At 34.7% G+C, this 27,829-nt stretch overlaps 1 protein-coding gene across 1 annotated transcript in view; it reads left to right on the top strand.

Annotated features, from left to right (window-relative positions):
* OLA1 (Obg like ATPase 1) overlaps window positions 1–27,829 on the top strand; it is a 172,928-nt gene that overhangs the window by 120,390 nt on the left and 24,709 nt on the right. The window contains exons 6-7 of the mRNA XM_023259469.2: window positions 7,201–7,281; window positions 7,606–7,703. Of these exons, the coding sequence (XP_023115237.1) occupies window positions 7,201–7,281; window positions 7,606–7,703 (179 nt within the window). The remainder of the gene's footprint in view (window positions 1–7,200; window positions 7,282–7,605; window positions 7,704–27,829) is intronic.

The raw sequence follows: 27,829 nt of genomic DNA, 5'->3' as shown, positions 1-27,829 counted from the left end.
ACTACTGCTACATCTGACAACATGGATGAATCTCACTATGTTGAACAAAAGAAGCTGGATGCAAAATAATACATATTATATGATTCCATTTCTGTAAATTTCAATAACGGGCTACTTTGTTACACAGAGAAGCCAGGATTGTGATTGTCCCCGGAGAGGAGTGGAACATTGCGACTGCATTACTAATAATATTCTATATATTGATCAGAGTATGTGTTCATTCTGTGATACTTCATCAAGCTATACGTTTACATAGTTTATACTGTGTATATTTGATACTCAGTGTACACCTTCTCAAGTTTGACATTCAAACCAATGATTACCTTCTGCCTTGTATCAGTTGAATTTTCATTTTGGATCTTTATTTTCCTACTTCTATTTCCTACTTTCTGCATTGGTTTGGTTTCTACAAATTTTTCTTAGTTTGTCAACTCTCTTGACATTTCATCCATTTTTTTCTGACACTACTCTGTTCTGTCTTTATGGCCTCATGCTTCTGTTTCATAGAAACAGAATCTTTTTTGCATATATCTATATCTTTTTGAATTCTGCCAAGTATGCCAGATAATTCACTAAGAGGGTGTGTGTGTGTGCATGTGCATGATCATTTCCTTTTTCCTTTATAACATTCTTCATTCAGTAGCCTTTTTATTAAAATCAAATTTGTGGGGGCGCCTGGGTGGCCAGTCGGTTAAGCGTCCGACTTCAGCCAGGTCATGATCTCGCGGTCCGTGAGTTCGAGCCCCGCGTCGGGCTCTGGGCTGATGGCTCGGAGCCTGGAGCCTGTTTCCGATTCTGTGTCTCCCCCTCTCTCTGCCCCTCCCCCGTTCATGCTCTGTCTCTCTCTGTCCCAAAAATAAAATAAAAAACGTTGAAAAAAAATTTTTTTTAATCAAATTTGTGGACTTCTTCCACTCCTGCCCCCATCCTTCCCTGAACATGATGAAATCCATTCAGACTTATTTACAGGAATCGTACAGGATTGTTGCCTTCTTCTTTTTGGTAATGTTCAAATCCTCTTGAAATCTATACCTCATGAATGAATTGGGTGTTTGCCACTGACTTTATGGCCAAGAAGCCAAGAGCTTTGCTATGTTAAGTTCTCACTGTTTACTTCAGTGAATCACACAACGGAAAACCCACAACTGCCAACATACATTCTACCCAGATTATTGCTAGAATTAACCTATTATTTTGATTTTTGGATGATATCCTTCTTACACACAACCACACCCACGCAGAACATTGCTGCCAGTTAGTTGTCTTACAGTTTGGTCCTTTGTTGATTCCTTTCTGGAATTTTAGTCCCTGAAGTATGTAGAAAGATGGTAGTCAAGGTTCAGTACTCCGGTCTCCATAAACAGCAATATTCATCTAATAGAGCAACAAATGTTTAATATTCTGATTCAGGCAGATCCTAAATGTCATGTTAGAATGTACAATGGAGGTCTGTCTGTTTCATTAGAGAAAACATAGATTGGTCTTTCCGCAATTTGGAATATTTAAAAGGAGGTACTCTCTGTGTTGGAGCAAGAACAAGGTATATTGGTGGACTCGTAGCCAGACTATTTTGAGCAGAAGTCCTGGTCCCCTTTCTTTTGGTGAGTGCATTGTTGGCTGTGTTTTAAGTTAAAGCCACCTAACCAGCACAGATCAGCTCATCTGGGTGTCAGCATCAGGTACTGGGGTAGTGGATTTGGCTAGAGACAAGCATCTGACTTGGAAGCTATAATTATTACAGAATAAGAGTGAGTCACCTTGATAAACTGCCAGGTCTTATCTATTTAGTCATCAAATTTTAGGGTTACAGATGGTGAGCAGAGAATAGGAGAAGTCCTCCCTTCCCCCTCACACTGTAAATATATATTTTTTCCTATAAAGATGATGTGTTTTTGGTTAGAAAGAAATAAAACAGCATTGTACTTTTAAAAAAGAAGGCACAAAGGGAAAGTCTCTCTGGAATCCAATCTTGTAGAAATTTCTGTTGCTAACAATTTGGTATGGCATCTGCCTAGTTTCATTATTTGGGTATATTTATATTCTATATAGTTTCAAAACCACAAGCGGAATCACATGATGCATTCTGCCATAAACGATAACACCAAATACCTTTTGAGTATTTACTATGTGCCTGGAGCTGTGGTAGTAACTTTGCGTGTATTTTCTCATTTAATCCTCGTGATCACCATATGTTGAATTGGAGTTACATCAATTTTACCAAAACAAAAATTAGAGATGTTAACTAACTGTCCCAAAGTTTCACAGGTAGAAAGTGGCAGAGCCAGAACTCAAGCCCAGATCTTTTTGATGACAAAATCCATACTCCTTATTTTTTTACTTTTTTAATGTTTATTTATTATTTTGAAAGGGAGTTAGAGTACGAGCTGAGGAGGGGCAGAGAGAGAGGGAAACACAGAATCTGAAGCAGGCTCCAGGCTCTGAGCTGTCAGCACAGAGCCTGATGTGGGGCTCGAACCCATGGGCCGTGAGATTGTGACCTGAGCTGAAGTCGGATGCTTAACCGACTAAGCCACCCAGGCGCCCCCACAAAATCCATATTCTTAACTTTATTTCATTGTTGTGAATCTGCTTTTATCACTTAGGAATTCATTTTGGACATTTTCCCATGCAAATGTACATGCAGATAGGTCTTGTCTTCATGGATAAAAACTGTTCTATTAATGTCCCATAATTTATTAGCAAACCTCCAGTTAATGGGTTTTTATGTTGTTCCTAATCTGTACCTCTCTTTTTGCGCTAGTATCACACTATTCTAATTACTGTAGCTTTATGGTTTACTACATAGTAAGGTAAGTAACATATTTTTCTCTCTAAATATTTTTTACGCTCGAACAGTTCATTCTTTTAGAATAATGATATATTCAATCTGTAACATTCTCCAACATCCCTGTTATAATTTTAACTAGAATTATGTTAAACATTATAGTAGCTAGGAATTTTATCAGCATGTTGTTATTCAGTGTAGATGAATTTTGAGTGAGAGTCTGGCTGAAACAAGTTTTAAGTTAGTGTCTCTGGTCCTCAGGTCTGGAAGTCCATGGACCTAAAACATTTCTTTAATTGGATGTTTTGGGGGCATTTGAGTATTGCCAGAGTCAGTCATAACCATGGTTTTGGATCCGTGGATCATGAATCCCTTGTAAAAGCATTTGAAAGATATGTGCTGTCATCCCTCAAAGGCACATAAACATAGGACTTTACATACAATTTCAGGCTGTTAGGGAAACGCTGAAATCTACTTATGGGTCACAGATTAATAATTCTTGCTGTGGAAACTGAAGAATACCAAAACAGAGAAATGTTGTATGTAGTCTTGGAAAGTCAATTATGTTATTGTGTGCAAAGAAAAATATTTTTGTGATACATGGATTGATAATCAGGTATTATACCCAAATAGTAGGAATACTAAATTTACTTGATGACCTTGGACCGAGATGAAGACTTAGAATAACAACCTTGGGAATAACTAAGCTAAATAAGGAGCAATTAGAAAGACAATAAGGAAGATAAATAGGCAGTGTGATTGGACAGCACGTGAATTTTTGAGTCACTTAGACCTGAATTTGAATCTTAGTTCTGCCACTTACGAGCTGTGGGAATATAGACAAGTTACACGTTCTTCCTGAGCCTACATACATTACAACTGCTGTTAACAAAAATTGTAAAATACATCAAAAAAATAGAGCATTTCTTAAGTCAAATATGAGACTAGTAGAAAGAAGAGTCAAAGCAGATGAGTGAGGAATTCAAGGTGAGTTTGGATTTTCTTTGCAGTTAAAAGATCATTGTTTAGTAAAAACTAGTTCTTGTAGAATGTTAAGACTAGAAGCCTGAATTGAAATTTCACTAAGAAAGACACTATTGTTGGTAAAACTTAAGAAATTTGAAGAAAAGGACTAATGATGACTGGTATTTAATCTTTCAACAATCATAATAACAATGGCAACAGATCACATTTACTGAAATTTTAACTCTGTGCTAAGGACTGAAACACCTTATATGCATTATCTCACTTGATCTTCACAACAACCCCCAGGAGTAGATAGTGTCATCATCTATGATTTATTAATAAAATAATAGATCACAGAGCTGGTAAATGGTAGGTCTAGGGCTTATTTTCACATTTAAGCATTAAGCTCTTACCTCTCCAATTAGTGTACTCACATCACTACAATATAACCAAAAAGTTCAAATATCCAGGAATTTTTGCATAGCCTTCATTATGTATATAGGTTTTTGAAAGTGAGGACTTTGCTAAAGTTATCAAAACAAAAGTTATCCTCCCACATCTGAATTTCTACATAATGATGTTACTAAAGAAATTATGAAATCCTAACGTAACTTCTGATGCCTCAAGCATTAAGATGTTTTTATGTTTTGATTGTATTCCAAATTGTTAAAAGTAGGTTAAATGTGTATTATTTTCTCAGTTAACCATAGTCAATTAACTAGAACCTTTTATTATTCTAATCATAATTATTAATATATGTGTTTATATAAAGCATAAACATTTAGTTCATTAAGTATTATATACAAATAAGTCCAAATGTTTTCTTTAATCTGATTAGAGTTTTTTCAGATAAGGAACATAAAACACCTTTTAGTTTTTTGCTAAAATTAAAATTAATTTGTATGTAAGAAAAACAGTACATTACACCTATACCGTATAATGGTCATTTGTGTAAAATAATCTTATCTGAGTGACCTTTTTTATTTGTCTTAAGTAAACTGGCACCTTTTAATAATCTAAGGTATCTTTTCTTGGCTGTTAAATCTTCTATGGGGATAATATAGAGAGTACTAGTACAAAATAAAATATTTTAAATTTTAAAATTCAACTTGTCAAACATTTGGTTATAATCTATAATATATTTTTTGAAAGATTTGAAAGTGGGGGTGCCTGGGTGGCTCAGTTGGTTAAGCATCCGACTCTTGATTTTGGCTCAGGTCATGATCTCATGGTCATGAGATCGAGCCCCATGTCAAAACAAAAAAAAAAAAGTTTTGAATGTGGCTTTGATGAATATACTGTTTGAGAACTTTAATTATGAGTTAATTCTCTTTGACTAAAATTTGAGTGTTTCTAATTTGTAGTTTAATGTGTTGATGTGAGGGGGAAGATTAATGCCAAAAGATTTTTTGATAACATTTCTATGTCTGCAGTGATTATGTAGTTAATTTAAGATGAAAAAGAAATACTCAAATTCCTTCACTAGTGATGAGCATTTATTGAGGCCCTTTGGTTTTATAAAAGTGTTTACAGTTACAAAAGTATGTTATACTTTTTATATGATTAAAATTTAATTTCCTTCCTTATTTTTGGTCTGGCTTTCTTTTGTCTATTCTCTTTTCTTTCTTTAATTGAAAAAACTAATGGAACCAAATATAAGATGGTACCACTGTTTCCTCCTTTTGTATAATCTTGTTGCATGTCTCTACATAAGCTGTTCTGGCCACTCATCATAGTAACCAGCTGGGCCATTTCACCTGCTGGAGCCATTAAAGAGGACTCTCTCCCCCTAGATTAATCCCCTCCGACATTAGTTTTTTGCACTGACAACTGGAGCAGGCATTCAGAATTTGCAGGTGGCCAGTGTGACGCACATAATTGCCTACAATTTTAGGCAATGAATAAAAATGGTCTACATTACTTGTCAAAGGTTGTATATGCAGTGCCAAGTGAGATCTATGGGAAGCCTTTTAGGGTTTAAAGAACAGTTAATAGCAAGGCTGCACAGGGCTTTTTTAATCATAATGCATTTGTAATATAGCACTTTGATCTTCTCCTTGTAGGAAATGGTGTTACATTAGCCACTTTTAAACATTTATGAGTGAAATTCAGTTATAGAAGAGTAAAAGTGATTATTCTTAAGCAGAACATGTTAGATTTCATTAAAAGTTTTCAGCTTGCCCCTTCCTTGTTAAAATCTGTGGGAAGTCCTTTTCCTGGAGAGTTTCAAATCAGGATCTAAGGACATAGGGCTTTTTCCTTATTTTTCCTGTTGGTAACAGCAAGATTTGGAAGGAAGGTATACTAAATACTGAGGTAATTTATACAAGTGGATATTTATAGAAAAATAACTGATTTATGGTAAATACATCGATGAGAACCCAAGAACTCTATTACTAATAATTGTGTGTTACAATAAAATTTTGAGAAATGCATATTTAAAACATATCCATAAATTATCTTTAACAACAACAACAAAAAACCAGATGACTCTCAAATGCACTTCTTCTGGAAGAGCTAAGTTTGACCTTTCGGACCCAAGAGCCTTTTATTAACACCTGCCTGTAAGAAGAACCTTGCCACACGCAGCTTTTAGATTCAGAACCACAAAACTGATGAGGAAAGACTTGAAGGGTTCAGTTTGTGTCACTTGCTGTTTGCCGTTTCCATTTCACAGATGATTAATCTTTCTGTGAAGAAAGGCTAGAGAAACAAAGCACATTGGGCTCTTCCTGCAGTTACTCCTTCTGAATGCACACTAGCTTGCTAACTAAAAGGCCTTTAGATTTCCAGCAGAGAGAGATGTTCTGAAAGTGAATGCAGCTGGTTGGAGGTCACCAGTGCAGGGCTCTTGCCATTGTGTAATGGAGGCTTTGGCAGGTTGGGTGGGGGGGCGGTGTTGGAGCGGGGACAGGAGAAGTGGGCAGGAAGAAGGTGTTGGCAAAAAATTAATTCAGAATTAGAAGGGTTTTGGTCAGTTGATTTAATATTTTGGAGGGTAGATCACCAATAATAGGCTCAATTTCGTCTATTTTGTTTGTTTTCCTTTTTAAGGAAAAAATTATAATTCAGTCTCTTCCTAGTATTCCTCCCTCCCTCCATTTCCTAATAGCATGTTTATCTTGCAAGTGGCATCACTAGGTGATGTTGAAATGTTATTAACTCTTATAATCTTTGGTGTATGTGAACTGTCTTGAAATTTCTAAGACTGTAACTAATCGTGCTAGTATTCCACATTTTATATATTCAAATGTTAATGCCACAGCAATGTTTCATTGGTATTTGGATTTTTAATGAGGTATTGAAAACAAATGATCTGTGTGATTTAGTTCCCCTGTCATATAAAATTGACTTTTTATTTTGAGGATTTGAAAACTTTTAATTTTACTATTTAGTAACTAAATGTTTAGTATCCGCCCTGTAATTACTTTCTTCTCAATCTTGTATAGGATATAATGTGCAAAGTCAAATCCTGGGTTATAGATCAAAAGAAACCTGTTCGCTTCTATCATGATTGGAATGACAAAGAGGTAAGTTGTAAACATCTTGCCACCTCTTACTGCCTTGGCTTTGATTTCTTAGAGAATGAATTAGAGTTGTCATTATTTTATATTTTATTGTTATTAATATCTAGTTAAACTTTATTTCTGTCAATGATTGCTTATTCCCAGGCTTGTTATTATTTTCTTTTTCCCTACTTCTGATATTGCATAACAGCCAGTGTTTTACAAATAAGAATTATGAAAATGAAAATGGCTACTTGTTTAGAAAGAGTTTACTTTCAAGTTTTTCAGTGACTTACTCAATATTTGCTCAACGTTTTAAAAGGATTCTTTCTCTGTCTCCCACTTTAGATTGAAGTGTTGAATAAACACTTATTTCTGACTTCAAAACCAATGGTCTACTTGGTTAATCTTTCTGAAAAAGACTACATTAGAAAGAAAAACAAATGGTAAGTTTTTCCTCCTAGATATATTCAGACATCATATCTCTATCTGTACACACACACACACACACACACGAACTTACTGCTATGTTAGATTTTAATATTTTTCTCCTTATTATTAAAAAGCTTAAAATGGATGAGAAAGCTTTGTTTGGTATTTACATTCTGAGATGAATCTCCTAATTGATCTACACTGAGAGAACTTACGAAAAAACAACAATTAAATTAGGCAATATTGAATCATGCGTATTTACTTATTAAGTTTAAATTTAATAGACATTATTGTTTATTTCCTTTGCCAAATGAGAATTTACATAGAACAATAATATTTTTTAAACTAGGAATTTCTAACTGTTGATATTACATGTGGCTTTAAAATATCCACTTGAGATTGTAGCTGGGTGTAAATTTTAAAATCCTGATTAAATGCTTTAAGAAAATTTTTTAAATGAAAACAACTGTGTGCAGCGGGCGGGCGTCGGGGGGAAGAGAGGAAGATCAGGTATCTGTTTCAAATACTTAAAGTGTAGAAAGGTAAAAACTATGCATTCATGTGTTGATTGCCATTTTGGACGTGTAACCCAAATGTGCAGGGTTTCCTTCATTCACAAATAACTTGAAAACATCCTATATTCATGTAACATGGGGCATGTACACATTCGGCACTGCGCTCACTTTGACTCGCCTCACTGGACCCTCAGTGCTTTGTACTATTAAGTCATACAAACAAATCAAAACTATCCAGAGCAGAATATCTGCGTTCTCCTAAAATATATTGTCGGTTTTTCCCTGTACTTCATTAAGTACTTAGATGCACATGGTTTCAATTTTCCATTAAAAATTCTCATTTCCATATGATATCAAAGAGTGAGAAGCTTTAAACTGAAAAATAAACATTCATAGACTGGAAGCCAAAACAATAATTAATGTCAGATGGTTAACTCCAATAAATGATTAGAATAAATTCTGTGAAATTACTGCAACTAAAAATGCCCTGTTGATATTACTTTAAGACATTTTGTGTTCCAGAAAGGAAACTGAATTTGTCTTCTTTATTGGTAGTGTTCTAGAAAGCATAAACTTCACATGAAAATTTAGTTCTACCTGGTCACTGCCCTCCAGTAGATAATTAACTTTAAAATAATCAGTTCTGTCTTGTTCCAAATTCTTATAAATTTGATGATTAATGTGTTAAAAATTGTTACCTTTGGGAAGGAATTTTAAAATTTATTACTTGACCTCAGTTAATAAATCTTATTGTAGTGTGAATGGCAAGGTTTCTTGAGGCTTCATGAAACAATACAGACATCAAAGTTTACATGAAAAGGGATGAGTCAGTTTCCTTGCCCAAAGGGGCTTCTCACACCTGTATTTGGATGATTACAGGTAGAACTCCCTGGCTCTAATTGTATAGTAAATACCATTTCCCAGACCCTAATGGTAGACAGACTGCTTGGGAGACGCCAGTCTGTGATTTAGCTGTCGCCAGACACCCCATGTTTTTTGTGAGACCAGTTGTGATGATGATATGGTTATAGTCAATTGAAAGCAAACTCTTGTCTAAATAGCAAATTTTAATTTATAAAAATGTAGAGGTATGGGTGATCCTATTTATAAAACCAAATTTTAGATTTTATATATAACTAATGATCTGGTTTGGGGTTGTGTGTATGTTTGGTGGGGAGCGGGGGATCAGATCTTGTGGAAGTTAGTGTAATTGTAGCTGAAAGATCAAAGACTGGGTAACTGAGTGATGTTCCAGAAGAGAATTTACCACATAGCCATTTTCTGTACAGTTTCTGCCGCCTGCTGTTCCTATTTTCCCTCAAGCTAGCCATTGACTACCCCCTGTGCATCCCTGCTCGTAAAAAATGATTGAGGAAGTATTTGTCATGTATTTATGAGTGGGAAACATTGTGTGATAGGGAATGGCATCTACTGGAGCCAGAAAGATTGCCATTTTCCTTTCATTCAGCCACTCTGCTACAGCTTTAAATCCTCTGTTTATGCAACATAGCCTTTGTATTAAAGTACAGAATAAATTTTTATTATGAAGGATATGAACGCTGGGTTTTCATCATTTCTAACACTGCAAGCAGATGTACATAGTTAAGATACATTTTAACCACTAAATCCTTTTAATTTGTGTTAGCATCCCGTTTTGGGGGGAGTGTTTATATCTAAGCTCCATTTGCATCAGTTGCTCCTTTAGCAAAAGAAAAAGTTTTGTTTCTTAAGGTTATTGTGTAATGTTACTGTAGCAAATGAAGACTGGTGCAGGAATAAATATTTTAATGGGTCTTTAGATCTAGAAAACTATTTTAAATGATCAGGAAAGAGGAGGAGGAAGGATTTGTGATTTGGGCCGTAAGAGGAAGACTTAAACTGTATTTTAGTGGGTCACCATTTCAGACGTAATGAATGTTTTATTCACTTTAAATTTAAATGGTAACATTGTTTCTCAATCCTAGAAAAGAAGAAAGCACTTTGAAAGATAAGTCTATTGTGTTTTTGAGTAGGTATATTGACCTTTTGAAAGATGTAAAAATTGGAATGGCTCCAGGCATCTACTCACTGGTTTAAACAATGTTGAATTAGTCATTTTGTTGATTTATGATTAAGACCTAGCTCCTTGAAGAGAAGCTGACTTGGCAGCCGGGTTAGTTACAGTTGTGTTATGATCAGATAACAGTAATCAAGATGTTGTAAGGGGAATCCACAGAAACCTTTTTTATTATTACAAATTGCTGTTCTTTGAATGTAAAACTATGTAGAAGTTGTTGTTTTGGTGGGTGCCAGTGATTTTTGAACACTTGAGGATTTCATTTTTTAAACACGATCACTTGTAACTTACAACTAAGATTGTACTTTATGCAGTATTTTCATTTGAGATTGCCCACTGAGTTATGGTGTCAGGCAGGTACAGGACATCAGAACTGTCAAACCATTCCTTAATTAGGGGTTTAAATTTCAATCTTTGCACCTTTGCTGCTTTGTAAGTGGTATATGCCATCCAGTTGTGAAATCAGTAGAGCAAACTAAATTTAGGTATCTTGTATACCTACATAGCTTCCAATTGTGTTTTATTTTTGTGTTCTATTATCTCTGTCTTTCTTAAAACTATTGGTAAAGGATCATTCCATTTTATTGCTTACTATACTACGTGTTCATATTCAACTGGAAAATTTAGCAAAAATTTAAGAAATTCAAATTTCTGGTATGCGTATGTGTGCATATAAACACGTATTTACATATGCCTTGGTGGGCTTGTGGTCACTAAACATTACCCTTTGACTAATATTATATGAATCAATTAATCTGGGTGTTGAAATTGATTTGAGATAGGTAGACAAAATATATGCTGTCTTTTAGGCGATTGTGTCATCAAGGGCAGTGTGTCAGTTTCACTAAATGAATTTTAAATAGAAAAAGGTTTTATTAATTTTTACTATTCTGTGGCTCAGCCCCCTCATCCCCACTTTTCTGTTTTTGTTTGTTTCCCACATAATTTGTATACAACAACTAAAAATAGTTTGGCGATACTATACATTGTGTACCTGATTAGGGGGAGAATAAATCCAACATTTTCTTATTTTCTTGAACTTTGTGTGAGAATTACAGGTACTATATCAGCAACTATGCATGCAAAAGGAAGTATGTTCATTTTTTACATATAATTTTGTATGTCTGTATACCTATCTGTGTATACATGGATACATATGTACATAGATCTATAAATATAAAACTATTTCTGTAAAATTATTCTAAGAAGTCATCAGTTTCTAAGAAGATTATTTATTGAAGCTAGAAATTTATGCTACTGTGGAAAAATCACATTGTTACACATTTGATTTACTTGAAATAGATAAAATGGGAATAAGTATTCTGAAATAAATTAGTCATTTTAGTTTAAGAGCTTCTCAGGTAGATTTGAAATTAGGTTTAATTCACATAAAGTTTTCAGGAACATACCCTATTGTATAAAGCAAGACTCACATGTATGAGTTTTTTAATTGTTCTCATCATCCACTACTCTGGCAAAGGAAAATTTTTAAATGTTCTCATCATCCATTAGTCTAGCAAAGGAAAAGCTGTGACATATCCATGCAACATTTTGGGGGGATTATAATTTCTATATTTTATCACTTGTGGTTCATATAGTTTTGGGGGGTTGTTATGTCTCCTTCATCTTGAAGTACCTGACACTGTGAAGCCTGTGAGGATACTTTACTTATTCTGAGTAACTACTCGAAATCACAACGTAATGCTAGTAGGTTTATTTTAACACGTGAGGGGGTTTTTGGCTGAATTAAATTTTATGAGTGATAATTTGTTATGGTTTTCGTAAATCAAATACTTTTTTTAATGATGATTCCTTTATGAGGACTAGTGCTTAATTTGCTCCTTTGACAGAGATGAAGGAGTGATAGGGCAGGGCAAGGGTATTCTGGATGTCTAAACTAAGCAAAAATTTTTTTAATATGGGATTGATCAAATTGGTGAATTTCTCTACAAAATATTCTTAATTTTACTTGTTATAAATGAATCTAAAAAATTGTCTTAAAGAACTCTTCTTCATTTTAGTCTTTTGTTTTTGCTACTAGATGATTCTCAACTATCTGCTTTTTTAATTTGTATTGTGATAAAGCTTTGAAACAGTATCATATGTTCTACAAATTGGGATTTCAAATAATTTCTGGTGAATGGATTTTGTGGAATTATTTCATAACTTCTTGATGCAGAATTTTGAGAGTTAAGAATATACTAAAAGCAAAAAAATTTTTAATGACAAGAGGTAGAACTCTAGAAGAAGTGGGAGGAAAAGGATCTTTGCCCATTCAATAATCTTTTTACTTGGGATGATCTTTAGTATTTGTACATACAGGTACATGTAATAATACTTGTGAATTTCTTTCTGGTTTTCATTAAAACGATTTTGGTTGCTCTTTCAGCAATTTCATATTCTTATCAAGTGATCTAAAGCGCTTTATCATAACAAAACCAAATAACACCTCAAAGAGGATTATAGAAGAAAGTACATCTTTTTATAGGAGTATAATGCTGTTGACCCACCATACTGTGCATGTTAAGAATTTGTCCTGGCTCATTTGCATTTTTTGCCCAAGACTGTTTATAGACAATAATTTCTATTTGCAAAATGATTCACTGAATCTGAGAAAGTCATACTTTTGGGAGGGTCAATTTTTATTTTCATTAGCACCATCTGTTGACTTACTGATTTATGAGTGATATAACTTGTCAAATATGTCAGGGCATTTATCTTTTTTTTAAGTAGTTAAAGAATTTCACTGCATATAGTAGGAAAACATTTCACAAAATTGTTTCTAGCTTCGAGACACTAAAGCTCTTTTAAGAAAAAGTGTTCTCTTACCAGAGAGGAGGTCTGTAGAGGGATGGGTGAATTAGGTGACAGGGACTGAAGAGTGTACTTCTCACAATGAGCACTATGTAATGTATGGAATTGTTGAATCACTCTATTGTACAACTGAAACATAACACTGTACGTGAACTAGAAATAATTAATTTTTTTTAAAAAGGAACAAATAAAATGTTTTCCATACAAAATAAAAACAATTGTTCTCTAGGGTTCTCTCATATGAAATTAAAATATATATTCCCCTTATATACACACACATACATAATCTCAGAAATGAAAGGCAAAGTTTGACTTATACAGTGTTTTTCAAATTACAAATGATTCATGTACACAAAAGAACTCCCCTGCCTCTCTACCCCCACTTACTTTGGTGAATAATTCAAGGACTATTAATATTAAAAAAAATTTGTGCCCTGGCGCTTAAGGACCTCTAAATCAAATTTTGTTTCCAAAGCTGTGAGTTGTGATGAGCTACACTCATAAAATGGGAATTTTGACTAGTAGTAGTTGGTAGAGGTGGAGAAGTTTAAAGCCCAGAAATTTTAGGACTGTTGGGGGTAGGAGATAAAGAACAGGGCCTTGGGAAGGGTTTGGAACGGAACCTAAATGCTGTATATAGGATCTGCATCAGTTTTTCCTGGGAGAAGTCAATAGAGAAGGAAAGGAGAGGGTGCCCTTTTGGGCAGTTTCAGTGTTTTGTCTAATATCCTGCTTGTGTAGAATAGGAAAGGAGTATAATGTTCTCGGCCCTTCATTCCTGTACTCTCTCTTGTATTCCCCAGTCATAAGGTCTACCTTTGGAGTTAGTGTTGTAGTTCAGCTACTACATTATGAGTTAAATAGACTAGACCAAAGTCCTGAGTACCATTAATAACATTGTGTCTGTAAAGAAGATAAATTCTAAGAAACTTGGAGCATATAGTCTATTTGTAAAGTAGGTAGTGTATATTATGAGGTATTTTGGTATATTAAGAATACTGTAGGGGCGCCTGGGTGGCTCAGTCAGTTGAGCATCTGACTCTTGGTTTTGGCTGAAGTCATGATCTCACAGTTCACTGAATCAAACCCCAAGTCGAGCTCCGTGCTAAGAGTGCGGAGTCTGCTTGGGATTCTCTCTGTTTCTCTGCCCGTGTGCGATTGCTCACACGCGCTCTCTCTCTCAAAATAAACTAAAAAAAAAGAATACTGCTACTTTAGAATTTGAAATGTTAGTGTTGTGGTCCTTATTTGCTGCTAACTTGCTCTTTTGACCACAAGCAAATTACTTAGTCTTTCATGTATTGAAGATAATTCATCAGAATGTTCACATAAAATACGTTCTGTATAAACAATATTTCCCAAATTTAATTACCATAACTCAAATAGAATACAATCATAGAAAAAGGACTTGTGTAGTCTTCTAAATGTATCTTCTGAATATATTCCCTTGGCCTTTCTTTTCATGATATGGATAAAGGAATAAAATGTATCATACATATGTTTATAGCTGTTAATTCCTTGCTTTGAGACAGTTGTCCTCCAAAACAAAATGAACGGTGGAGAACCATCTCTGTTGTGCAATGGCGATAAAACTCCCATGATATCACCACCATCTTCCATGACTCCACTCTCATCTCCTCAGATTGGGCCCTGTGACTTTACCATTGGCAGATTAGAGGATTTTATTTATTGGCTTCCATTAGATGAAATCATTGTTGAATTGTTACAATAGCATTTTTTTAAGGGCTTATTCTTTTTTTTAAGTTTATTAACTTATTTTTGAGAGAGACAGAGACATTGGGGGGGGGGCAGCAGAGAGAAAGAGAGGAGAGAGAGAATCCCAAGCAGGTTCTGTGCTGCCAGTGCAGAGCCCAGTGGGGACTCGAACCCACAAAACCATGAGATAATGACATGAGCTGAAACCAAGAGTCAGACGCTTAACCAACTGAGCCACCCATGCCCCAGTGTTTATTATTTAAAAAGCCTTTCAGAACAATTCCATTGTGATCTCCTGTATTTCATTTTCTCTGTTTTTTAATATATGTATGTGTGCGTGTTGGAGGTGAGGCAGTGAAAGTTAAAGAATTAAGATCATCTCTAAGATTCCCTTCCAGTGATAGAATTTTGTGATTTTGATGCATTAGATTTAACAAATTCACAAAGAAAAGATGCCTATTCAAGTATCTAGAACCTTCTCAGCCCTCATGTATAGGTTTGTCATGGTAGGATTTTTCTAACTGTGGAACTATATACAGCATTTCTGAGGTTGCAGATACCCCATTTATGAGCAGCTTTCTGGCTGGGTTGGAGATAAGACCTGGTCTTCTACTCTGTCCCTCTTTCATATCTCTTCCCCTTGAAAATAAGTCTTTTCTGGGTCTCACCATGTTCCCATCTTTCCTCGTCGTGGGCAGCTATTACTTTGGCTAGAATTGAGGACAAAGTAGAAATAAGACCCCTTTGTAGAATTAGCATATCTATATTTGAGGCTACTTGCATTACTCAGACTGTTGCGTTTCCTTATTCTAATGTGACCTAGAAAACATTTCTCCATCAAAAACATTAGATTATGAAATACTCTCAGAAGCCTACTTAATTCATAACATAGTAGAAATAGTGCAGTGTCGATGAGACATGTTTTGGTATCTGTGACCATTTGTACCTCCAGTTTTTAAATTCTCCTTAAAAATATGTTCCAAAATAACTGACTTAGGAACTTTGAGTACACCCCTGTCTATAAAGTTCGGGGCTGTACATTGGTATCCATTCAGTCTTTTAAATGCTTTCATAAGAGAAATTAATTGGCGCACCTACGTGGCTCAGTTGGTTAAGCATCTGACTCTTGATTTCAGCCCAGGTCATGATCTCAGGGTTCATGGGATCGAGTCCTGTGCCGGGCTCTGCACTGATAGCACGGAACCTGCTTGGGATTCTCTCCCCCTCTCTCTGCCCCTCCCTCACTCATGTGTATTCTCTGTCTCTCTCAAAATAAATACATTTTAAAAAGGGAGAAATTAATTTCATAAAAACTGATCATTAATATAAATTTCAAATTTATGTTTCTTATGAAGACTGTGAACTCATTGAGGAGGTGGTTACTATGTTTTCTTTTTCCTTTTATAAGCAGATAATCATTGAGCCCTTCTGTGTGTCATGTACCATTCTAGATGGTAAGCAGAAAAAGACTTTGCCCCCCTAAGTCTTATAGTCTAATGGGGTGATAAACAACCAGTGAACAGATATTTAATGTCAGGAGGTGATTAAAACAATGAATAAAAATAAAGCAGGGTAAGAGGGTGCCACTTTAGTTAGGGTAGTCAAGGAAGGCCTTTTTGAAGTAAGGGAGTGTGCCCTGAGAGAATCTGAGGAAAACTCAGTCCGGGGAGAGGGAATAGCAAAAGCAAAGGCATGCATGACAGAGCACTGAAAAAGTAAAATTTGAAAACAACTGCTTGAAAAGAACTTTGTAAATTCTTATTCAAATACATTGTAATTAGATTTTTTTAAACATATCCTAAATGTGTTGTAAAAGTGAATTCAGGGCTTTAAGAGTGACCATCATTTATTTTCTAGTTTGTGATAGTTAATTTCTCAAAATCCAGAGAGATTTTAGGGTTTTAAACAGCATTTAAAGTCATGTTTGCGAATATATAGATTTACTTTGAATTTCATCTTTCCTTTTTCATGCTTATCTAGTAACTTGCTAATCCACGCTACTGTTCACAAAACACTTCTTTTGAAAGTCCCTCAATGTATGACCTCAAAGAAACAGATTGAACTTTACTAAAAATAATAGTAACTTGGGGTGCCTGGCTGGCTCAGTTGGTAGAGCATGCAGCTCTTGATCTCAGGGTCATAAATTCAAGCCCCATGTTTGGGGGTAGAGATTACTCAAAAATAAAATCTTTTTTTTTTAATTTTTTAAATTTATTTTTATTTATCTTTGAGATTGAGAGAGAGAGAGAGAGAGAGAGAGAGAGAGAGAGAGAGAGAAAGCACGCAAGCCAGGAAGGGGCAGAGAAAGGGAGACACAGAATCCAAAGCAGGCTCCAGATTCTCGGATGTAGGACTCGAACTCGCAGACCGTGAGATCATGACCTGAGCTGAAGTCTCTAACCGACTGAGCCACCCAGGCGCCCCTCAAAAATAAAATCTTAAAAAAAAAAAAATAGCAACTTAACATTGGTCAAAACTTTACAGTGTTTTAATTTACATTAGTTCATTGGATCCACAGACAAATCCCAACCTGGCCCACACAACACTGTGCTATTTTGGCCTTGAATTGAATTTTCACTAAAATGAAATATTTCATCATAGGATTAAGAGATCCGCATTTTAGGTTAGGAATGGGTTAAGTTAGGAGCGCCTGCGTGACTCAGTCAGCTGGGCGTCTGACTCATGACCCAGGTCATGATCTCGTGATTTGTGAGTTCAAGCCTCATGTCAGGCTCTGTGCTGACAGAGCCTGCTTTGGATTCTGTGTCTCCCCTCTCTCTCTGCCCCTCCCCACTCATGCCCTGCATCTCTCTCCTTCAGATATAAATAAACATTAAAAACAAAACAGAACAAAAAAGGAATGGGTTAAGTTAGCTGAGAGATAAATGAGATTAGTGTTTCCATTAATAAAGATATTAAGGTACCTTTTCAGTACTTGTAGTATTTGTCATTAAGATCAAGGAGTAGTCGTCAGTATTCCTGGATGAATATCAACATTTTCCTTAGAAATTCTTTTAAAAAGAACTGTATAATCTGTAGAAAACATCTTTGGGTTTAGTCCATTTGATATTTAAAAGAAAAATATCTGTCTATTGGTAATCATTTTTTGGCTTTTTCTTGTTTTAAATGGTGTTTCAAAAGATTTTTCCCAAAGAGCATATCTGGATGTCTGAAATGTGAAGGTCACCAGTAGTTTTCATACATAATTTATATTTAAAATTGTTGCCTTTTAACTTGTGCCATTTTTCTTTTGTCTGGAGTTGATGTGTAAATGAAAAGGGAAGTGAAAGAATATCATGAATTAGAATAAAGACAATTCCTATGCCTAAAATGTTGTATTAATTGTAGTCGTCATCAGGTCAGTACTTACTGAATACCTAACTATATGCCAGTTACATTTAAGACTTCCCAAAACCTTATGAAATAGGTACCATTGTTATTTTAAGGAAGGCAAAACAAGTATAGAGAGATTGAGGAACTTGGCCAAGGTTGCATAGCCAGTCAGTGATGCCGAGATTCAAACCTAAGCAGTTTATCTCCAGAACTCATGATCTTTACTATACTATGCCATGGTATCTCAGCTTTGGGCCATTGGTGGTGGGAAAGGTAGACCAGGCCTGAGCAATAGGTCATAAATGCTACATTTCCTATCACTGTAAATTTCATTTAGATAAGGTTTTGTTGGTCTTAAACAGTTAACACACTGAAATTTGAGACTAAAGATTCACTCACTATAACCTGATTAGAGAATGCCGACTGAAGGTAATGTAAAAATTGTTACCTAAACTGTATGTTTATTTTCTTGAACTTTTCATTGAAAACTATATTCCAAACATGTAGCAATTTAATAGCCATTTATAGGGACAGTAAAGTGGTTAATATATTTTTACATAGAAAATAACATATTATCAATCATTTTTTAAGATAAGTACTTTCTTCTACCACTTGGTTGTTTTGTTTGTGTGTTTTTAGCCATATAGTGATGTATTTCCTTGCATTTTCAAGGAGTAAGGAATTTTGAGACCTTGGAGTAGGGAATTGTACATGTGTGTATCTCTTACTAGATGAAGTACAAATAGATAATTTGTATAATACTCTATTTAAATTCTGTATTTGTACATAGCAGTGTAATGGAAAGAACATTATATATACATATGTATGCATATATGTGTATGTATGTATACATACAACCAAGTCTTGGGCAAAATAACTACCATTTGTTGAGCATGTGTTATATGCTAGACTTTGGGGCACTAACCTAATAGGTTCTCTTATTTGAATTAGTCCTCATAACAACCTTGGAATGCAAATATTTACCTATTTACTTTGAGAAGTATAAAGTGAGAAACCTTGTTAAACATTTTAAAGACATCTTTTATCTCGAGCTCATGAGAAAACGTATGAAACATTTTAATGCATGTATAGCATACTTTTCATGGAACAAAAAATACAGGTTAGTGTTTTTTTTGTTTTTGTTTTTTTGGTTAGTTGTATTCTAGTGAAAATTGCACAGAAACCCATGCCAGCTAGAAGATTGGAAATAAAGGAAATAAAAATAAATAAGTAAATTATATGGTCAATTAATCTATAACAAAGGAGGCAGGAATATACAATGGGTAAAAGATAGTCTCTTCAATAAATGGTTCTGGGAAAATAGCTACATGCAAAGGAATGAAACTAGACCACTTTCTTACACCATAAAACTCCTAGAAGAAAACAGACAGTAATTTCTTTAACATTGGCTGTAGAAACATTTTTCTAGCTGTCTCCTCAGGCAAAGGAAACAAGAGGAAAAATAAGCTATTGGGTCTACACTAAAATAAAAGGCTTTTTGCACAGCTAAGGAAACCATCAACAAAACAAAGGGACAACCTATGAATGGGAGGATATATTTGCAAATGATATATCTGATAAGGGGTTAATATTCAAAATATATAAAGAATTTATACAGCTTAATACAAAAAAAAATCCAATTAAAAAATGGGCAGAGGACCTGAATAGATATTTTTCTAAAGAAGACATACACATGGCCAATAGATACATGGAAAGATGCTCAACATCATTAATCAGGGAAATGCAGATCAAAACGACAATGAGATATCACCTCATGCGTATCAAATTGGCTAAAATCAAGAAGACAAGAAACAAATATTGACAAGGATGTAGAGAAAAAGGAACCTCATGCATTGTTGGTGGGAATGTAAATTGGTAGAGCCACTGTAGGGCTGGGTATTTTACCTGGGTATTTACCCAGGGAAAATGAAAACACTAACTTGAAAAGACATATACGCCCCTATGTTTATTTGCAATAGCCACGACCTGGAAGCAACCCAAGAGGAATGGATGAAGATGTGTATATATACACACATCTTGGAATGTTCCACATAATGGAATATTACATGGCCATAAAAAGAATGAAATCTTGCTATCTGCAACAACATGATAGATCTAGAGGGTATAGTGCTAAGTGAAATAAGTCAGAGAAAGACAAATGTGATTTCGCTCATGTAGAATTTCAAGAAACAAATGAACAAAGCAAAAAAGAGACAAAAAAGACTCTTAAATACAGAGACACTGGTGGTTGCCTGGGGGGATGTGGGTGGTGAGATGGGGGAAATAGGTAAAGGAGAATAAGAGTACACTTATCTTGATGAGCACTGAGAAATGTATAGAATTGTTGAAACATTATAACACCCAAAACTAATATAACACTGTATGTTAATTATACCTGAATTTTTTTTTAAAAAAGCAATTTTCCATTTTCTTTTATTTCTCCTACATATACATATTTTTGGTTTTTTAATATTGTAGTGTTCTAGCTTCTGAAATTTATAAGGGTATGGTCACGTACATTTTCCCTTCCTTTCACTGTATTTTTATTTACTCTCTCTTTCTCCCCACCAAAACAAAACAAAAAACAACGCTTCAGTATCCAGTTAAAAATTTGTTTAGGCATGTAACCAAACCTTGTGTTTGGTGAGATTTTACTATTTTATGAATGCTCAAGACATTTATTTCTTTTCTTTCTTTTTTTAAAATTTATTTATTTTGAGAGAGAGAGCAAGCAAGGGAGGGACAGAGCGAGGGGGAGAGAGAGAATCCCAGCAGCCTCTGCATTATCAGTGTGGAGCCTGATGCAGGGCTCAAACCCACAAACTGTGAGATCCTGACCTGAGCCAAAACCAGGAGTTGGAAGCTTAACTGACTGAGCCACTCAGGTGCCTCCTTTTTTTCCTTCCTTCCTTCCTTCCTCCCTCCCTCCCTCCCTCCCTCCCTCCCTCCCTTCCTTCCTTCCTTCCTTCCTTCCTTCCTTCCTTCCTCCCTCCCTCCCTCCCTCCCTCCCTCCCTTCCCTCCCCCTCCCCCTCACTCTCTCTCTCTCTTTCTTTGTTCGAGGGAGGGAGGGACAGAGAGAGAGGGAGAGGATCCCAAGCAGGCTTGACATGGGGCTCATTCTCACAACTGTGAGATCGTGACCTGAGCCAAAATCAAGAGTTGGACACTTAACTGAGCCACCCAGATGCCCCAATTCTCAAAACTTTTAAATGAAACAGCAACACTTAGAAAATCCTGCTGTGGTTTTCTTTTTTTGTTAATCAAGACTTATCCCCATACCTTTCCAACTTTATCCAAATGGATTTTTCCCTAGTACTATCAGTAGGTACATTGTAACACTTATTAAATAACTAACAAAATTGATGGTTTACAACATAGTTCATAGATGTAGATTTAAAAAAATCCACAAAAATGTTTTTCTTTTTTTTTTTTTCGAAGTGAAAGCAGAGTTTCTTGAAGATATATATATATAGAGAGAGAGATACAGAGTGTCCAGGAGATTCAGAAAGGAAAAGAGAACGAGTCTCATCTTTGCATGGAGTGTGGGGTTTTTATTGGCAATTGTAGTCTGGTGCACGTGTCCTCTTAGGGATCCAGGAACTGGTCAGAACAAGAAGAGGGTCCAGATGCCCTTCATAAGTCATTGATTCCTTGAAGTCAGGTGTCTTGGCATCAAGGTGTTAGAGGTCAGTGGCCTGCCCAGTCACTCCTTAGACGTTATCTGTTGTGCTAGAGGACTCCAAAGATACCAGTATTTCTTTGTCTCTCATAAGGAAGACATATGCGATTTGCATTACAAGGCATATGTAGAGTGGGGTGGGGAGATTTGGCCTGAAGTGAAGTTCTAGTATGTAGAAACATTCCACCGAAACTAATCTATACAATATCCAAGTAAGAGTCAAAAACCCCCCACGAAAGTGGCTTAGTTAGTGTGGATTAGTTAAAATGGATTAGTTTGTGTGGAATGTTTCTAACATCAGTAGAATTTTATTTCAGGCCAAATCTGAGATAGAGACAGAAAAGAAAAAGAGACCGAGAGAGAGAATATGGAGAATATTGACCATTTGTTTCCTTTCCTGTGTTCAGAGGTAAACATCTTGGTTGTCTAGGTTTCTGGAAATTAATCCTTTTAAAATCTTTCAAATGAAACTAGAATACATGGTTGAAGTCCTATCTGGTTCGTTTTCTGATTAAGTATAATTAAGTAATTATGTTTCTGTAATTATGCATTTCATGATTATGATGTATGATGGGACATTATTTTATATCTGTTATTAAGTGAAGTTTGTATGGGTGGCCAAGTGTGTTTTTTAATGTGACTTGGTATTAGACATTTTGGATGTATAGTTTAAAGACCATCAGATTAGATTGAGTTTCATAATCTTGGAAAACTGAAACAAAAGAAAAAGCAGTGCCTATTAAGCATCCTTAATGCCATAAGCAGAGGTAGGTGTGTGAGTGTGGCTTAGCCAATAATAATGACTTTCTTACTATGTATCACTTACAGAATGTTTTTCTGTGGAACATTTAATACTTATACATTTGTTGTTTTATAGTTATGTGAATGCCCTATTGACATCAAGGGCTACTGATTGTTGTATTAGTAGTTCCTGACAAATAGAAATTATTTGATATGCTAAGCCATTTCTGACAGAAGATATAAAGTTTTGACAAACATGTATAGCACAGCAAGTGTCCAATTCTAAAGAGCAAAATAAATGCAAACCACCATTATGGTGAACACAAACAGCCTGAAAGCAAGTTATCAGTAAGCAAATAATTGTTGAACTGTTATGAATGGAATAGGATGTTGAAATAGGGCATGATTGGCTGATGTTACATATGTCCTTGATTACCTTCCTTGTGCTTTTATCCTAATAAGTGACATTCTTTGTATTCCCTTGGATGGCTAGACAGTCTGACACTGAAGAAGAATAAATATTGCATGTGGTACACATTAAGCTGTCATCCAAGACAGCATTTATAAAAAGTAACTGGAGAAATTCATAAGAAATTCTGCACTGCTACAGTTTCCTGGCTCCAGTCATAATTGTCAAAGTTCTTGACACATTCAGGTCTTCAGAAATGATTTAGGTTTACAATGGCTTGGTGTATGAATAATTATTTCAGATTTGTGTTCTCATATTGCCTTAAGATATTAACGTTACTTACCCAAATGTTATATTTTACAGTAATTTTTATTTTTAAAAATGTCTCTACATTGGTAATAGTGACATACCTCCCATCTTATGGTCTTTCATAAATGGATTTTAGACAATTCGTGTATTTGAAAGGAAGAACAGGAGTTTTTAAATGCTTAATTTTTCTTTAACCTATTGGAAAATATTGCTTGCTTGTGTTTAGTGCTACCAAACAATTTTCACAACAAGTATTTTTTATTTTTCTTCACCAGCATTGGAAAGCCTTCAAATGGTCCAAATGAATACCATTTTAAGACTGTTTCCAGAAAAAACAAAGCACTACTTGATGTTTCATTTTAAAATATTGGATGATTTTGTTGACATACTTCTATAATTTTAACATTTCTTTCAGGCAGTTCAGTGTTTTATTTGTTCTAGTCACTGTTACCTCTTAACATTTCCTTCCGGAGGAATGTGGGTAGAAGACACAACATTGTACTGAGATAAGCATACCTAAATAAGAGGTAAATTATGAATGCAAATTTAGCAAGCATTTTTAATGTCTCTGTTTCTTTTCCTGAACTAAAATACTTCTGTCGTCCTAACTATGTGGTGTGCTACACGGTAACTGAAGGATACCAAAAAAAAAAAAAAAAAAAAAAAAACCAACCCCACACTTTTTCTTTTTCATATTTCTGTAACCTGACACAATTATTCTAAGCCGTTTAAAGTTAAGTAATTAGTATTCTCATTCTATAATCTAATCAAGAATATAACGATATTCTATCAGCTGATTACTAGGAAATTGTGATTAAGTATCAGAACGATTTATGATCCAACACAAATAACGAAAATAAAATACAGTGTTGATTTCTAAATTAGGAGCCGTGTTTCAGGGAGAACAGGAGGTCAGTCAGTTTCTGTGACAAATGTAGTTTGTTAGTTTTAAAATTATATAATATTAATTTGGGGAAATGTTTTAGGATATTCTCTTTAGTTTGAAATCTAAACCATCCATTTGGATTGAAGAAACTTTTCTCCAGGTATAACACTGCTCGAATGTTACCTATAGCTTTTAACTCTCTAGGCCACTACAGAGCACAAAATATTTGCCCAACTGGTAAATTGAACTGTAAGTCCCACTGTGGGAAATTGCTTTGCTGTGCTCCAAACAGCAGTTATCTTAGTAATTGTACCTGAATTCTTTGCGGCTAATAGAGCGTAGACGTCCATTTTACAAGCAGAAAATTATTTCTCTTAAATAATTTTAATTATAAATCCCCCAAATAAAACGTGAATCAGTAGAGTATAGTGAGACATTAAATCACATCATTTTTAATTGTTAGTGCAGAAAAGTGAAATTCTTTTTTCCTTCTAGTGTAAAACTGTACATATCCGACATTTCACATTCTAAACTAGAGCTCCCAACAAGGAGCTTATCAGAGCAAATTGTCTAGTCCATCCCCTTCCTCACTCAAAACCTAATGACCCTTTATCATCATGGTTTAGATTGCTGGACACAGATGTGAGAAAATACAAGTAATCTACAGGTAACTACAGTAGCTGCACTGATGTTCTCAGAGAACTGACTGCTGGGAAGATAAAGAGCTTCCCACAGAGTCTGTGACTTTCCGGCAGCAAAGCACATCATGAGCTCATACATGAAGTTTTATTTGCTGAAGATTCACAATAAGATGCATTAGAACATTCAGCAGGGACTCTTTTTAGATGAGCACGGAAATTCTGGAGGATTATTAGTTGATGCCCCAGTGCATAGCATCACACTAAATTTTTTTTTTAAGTTCAGCAATATTAATTCTTTGTGTAGCTATCAAAGATTATGTCTACAATGTAGCATTAATATTGAACTTCTTGATATTTATGTAATCTACTACAGACCCTAATCTCTTTCTCTTCACAAAAGGCTGAGCTTCTTGCTGGAAAGTAGTTTGGTTATGATTTTCACTATGAAAACAGAACAGCAGTTTTTCAAACTTTAGTACTAAATTGTATTTCAAAGGACTTGTTTATTGGCCAGGTGCTTTGCTTTTGTTAGCTACTCAGATTTTGATCAGTGAAGTAAATTCATTTATCTATTCGCATGCAGTTGAGTAATTTAGAGAATTACAAAGAATGATTGGGGGTTTTTGGCTAAAAGTACTGCACCTGTAGCTTAAGTTTTATAATTGTTAGTTTGACTATTGTTTGCAGTGATCGTAGTTTCATACAGCTTTAGAAAACTACAATGCAAAAAAAATGGGTACTTAATCTTTTTTATGTATGAAATGTTTTGTTTGTAGTCATTGAATTTGGTTTAAGTTTACTAGATTGGGGTGAATCAGTATGAATTAGACTGCCTGAACTTCAGGTGTGTGTTTCTCCTAAAAAATAATTTGCTTGTCATATTTTTCTAAAAGCTAGTTAATTTTGTTTTTGTAAAAACTACGACTACTGGATTAGGAATAGTCATATTACGTTATATGTCAAAATGAATTACAGTCCTCAAATCAGTTTTAGAAATTGCCATTTTAGTAGCTGAAGGATAAAGACGATTTTCAACAACCAGTATTAGTTAAGCAGTTCACAGCCAACAAAAAAAGTAGTGAGGTATTTGATTCATTCTTACATAATTGTCTGGGTTATGTACCTAGCTTAACTGCTATTCTTTATGGAGAATATTGAAATGCTCAGAAAATTAGAGAAGACACTGGTTAAGCGTTTTTGGCTAAGTTCCTGCTCATTTTTGCTTCAAGGATATTGTAATATTGAACTTTTAAGAATAAGTTTTTGGAAGTAGAGCACCAAAATTACGTCAACTCTACCTATGATCTTAAGTAATTAATTTTAAGTTTCTGGTATAGAATGACCAGTGAACAAAGTAAATATCCTATCAGAAAACAGAAAAGACGAATTGCCTCTAAGCACTTCTGGTCATTAGAATTCTTGTTCTTCTTCTAATAGCAATTAGTGCCACTCTTTTTGGAGATTTATCTCAGTGAAGATTTTTAGTTTACACTGATATATTTGAAATATTAGTAGCATGGCATAGATTAATCTAAAAAAATAGAACATTGAAGAATTGTTTGAGGCAGTATTCTGCATTAATTCTGTTTTTAGTTTGCTATAAGATCTAAAGAAAAAACTGTATTTGTTTCCATTTAGCAGCAAATAGGAAACACAGAACTCAAAATTCTACAAAGCACATTTTCTTACCCTCTTTGTGTTTAAAAAGAAAGAAACCAGAGGAGCATGTGCAGTGTAAGATTGTTTTGCATTTTTGTTTTTACATCACCAGATTAAGTATAATGAAACCCATCTGCAAATTGTAGGAACTACTCCTTGGTTTTTGTCAAGGACTGTAGTATGGTTTTTTTCCTTCTTTTTCTTCTACAGTTTTTTTTTTTTTAATTTCAGCAAGATATACAGAAAATTAAAAACCTTGTCTGTTATAAAGTTTTGTTTGAGCTTTTTAAACTGAGTGATTAGCAGAAATAATGACCCTGTCAGCCTTAATCACATTAAAATGTGGTTAACATCATTTAATTTTTTCCACTTAATATGCAAAAATTTCCAGTAGATTTGCAGTGAAGGCCATTGAAATTCCATTAGAACAAGAATAAAAATTTCAGGCATCATTTATTCAGAGAAGGAATAAAGGTCTCGATTGAGAACTGCTGAATCTTTCTATTAGAGACACTATGAATCATTACATTGAATGTACCGTACATTTCGATAGACCTGTGTCTGGCTTTTTAAATGGTTGAAAATCATGTTTTCTCTGGTTTTCATAAGGAGAAATAAACTGGAATTGTATAATTTTATAAATATCTGAAAGATTACTGAATGTTTTATTTTGTACTTTATAAGTCTGCCTAAATTTTAAATAGAAAGTTATTTGTGCCTGAAAAACAAGATAATGGAAGAATTAGTTATTTTAACATGGAACAAACTGCATCGCTGATCCACAGAAGGGACAGGTTGTGTCTTAAATAGTTATTTTAATATATGCTAAAGTAAGAAATCTAGAATTAAGAACCAAATGACACTGACTCTGTCCCCAAAGTTCATAGCTTATCATTTGTCAAGCTTCAGCTGATAGGTTATGCTGCATTAGCTATGTATGAGATAGAATGGAAGAACATTTTATGGCTTCTGGTATTGTTTATCCTTTTATGCTCATTTTTGATATTTATTTGTTGTGATGTATTCATAGACTAAAAAGTAGGGAAAGCTGAATTTTATTTTAAGCAATTCAGAAATGCCTACTATATATACTTTCTTTAGCATTTTTGCATTTGCCAGTATCCTATAAAACTTCCATTGTATGGAATGTTTCTTCCTCATTAAAAACAAAACAAAAAAATTAAAAAAAAACAACAACTGTTACTGTATATACCTGATAAGCGGAAATGGTTTTCTGGAGCCATTCCTATCTCTCGGGTAATTAAGTAATTATACAGTGGTGTGTGTGTGTGTGTGTGTGTGTGTGTGTGTGTGTGTTTAATTTGTATTTTGTTCCCAAACCATTTGAACCCATTATATAATTACACTGTGTGTACTTTGT

This window comes from Felis catus, chromosome C1 (assembly GCF_018350175.1).
Source record: "Felis catus isolate Fca126 chromosome C1, F.catus_Fca126_mat1.0, whole genome shotgun sequence".
Classification (NCBI taxonomy): domain Eukaryota; kingdom Metazoa; phylum Chordata; class Mammalia; order Carnivora; family Felidae; genus Felis; species Felis catus.
This window is presented reverse-complemented; position numbering and strand designations above follow the sequence as displayed.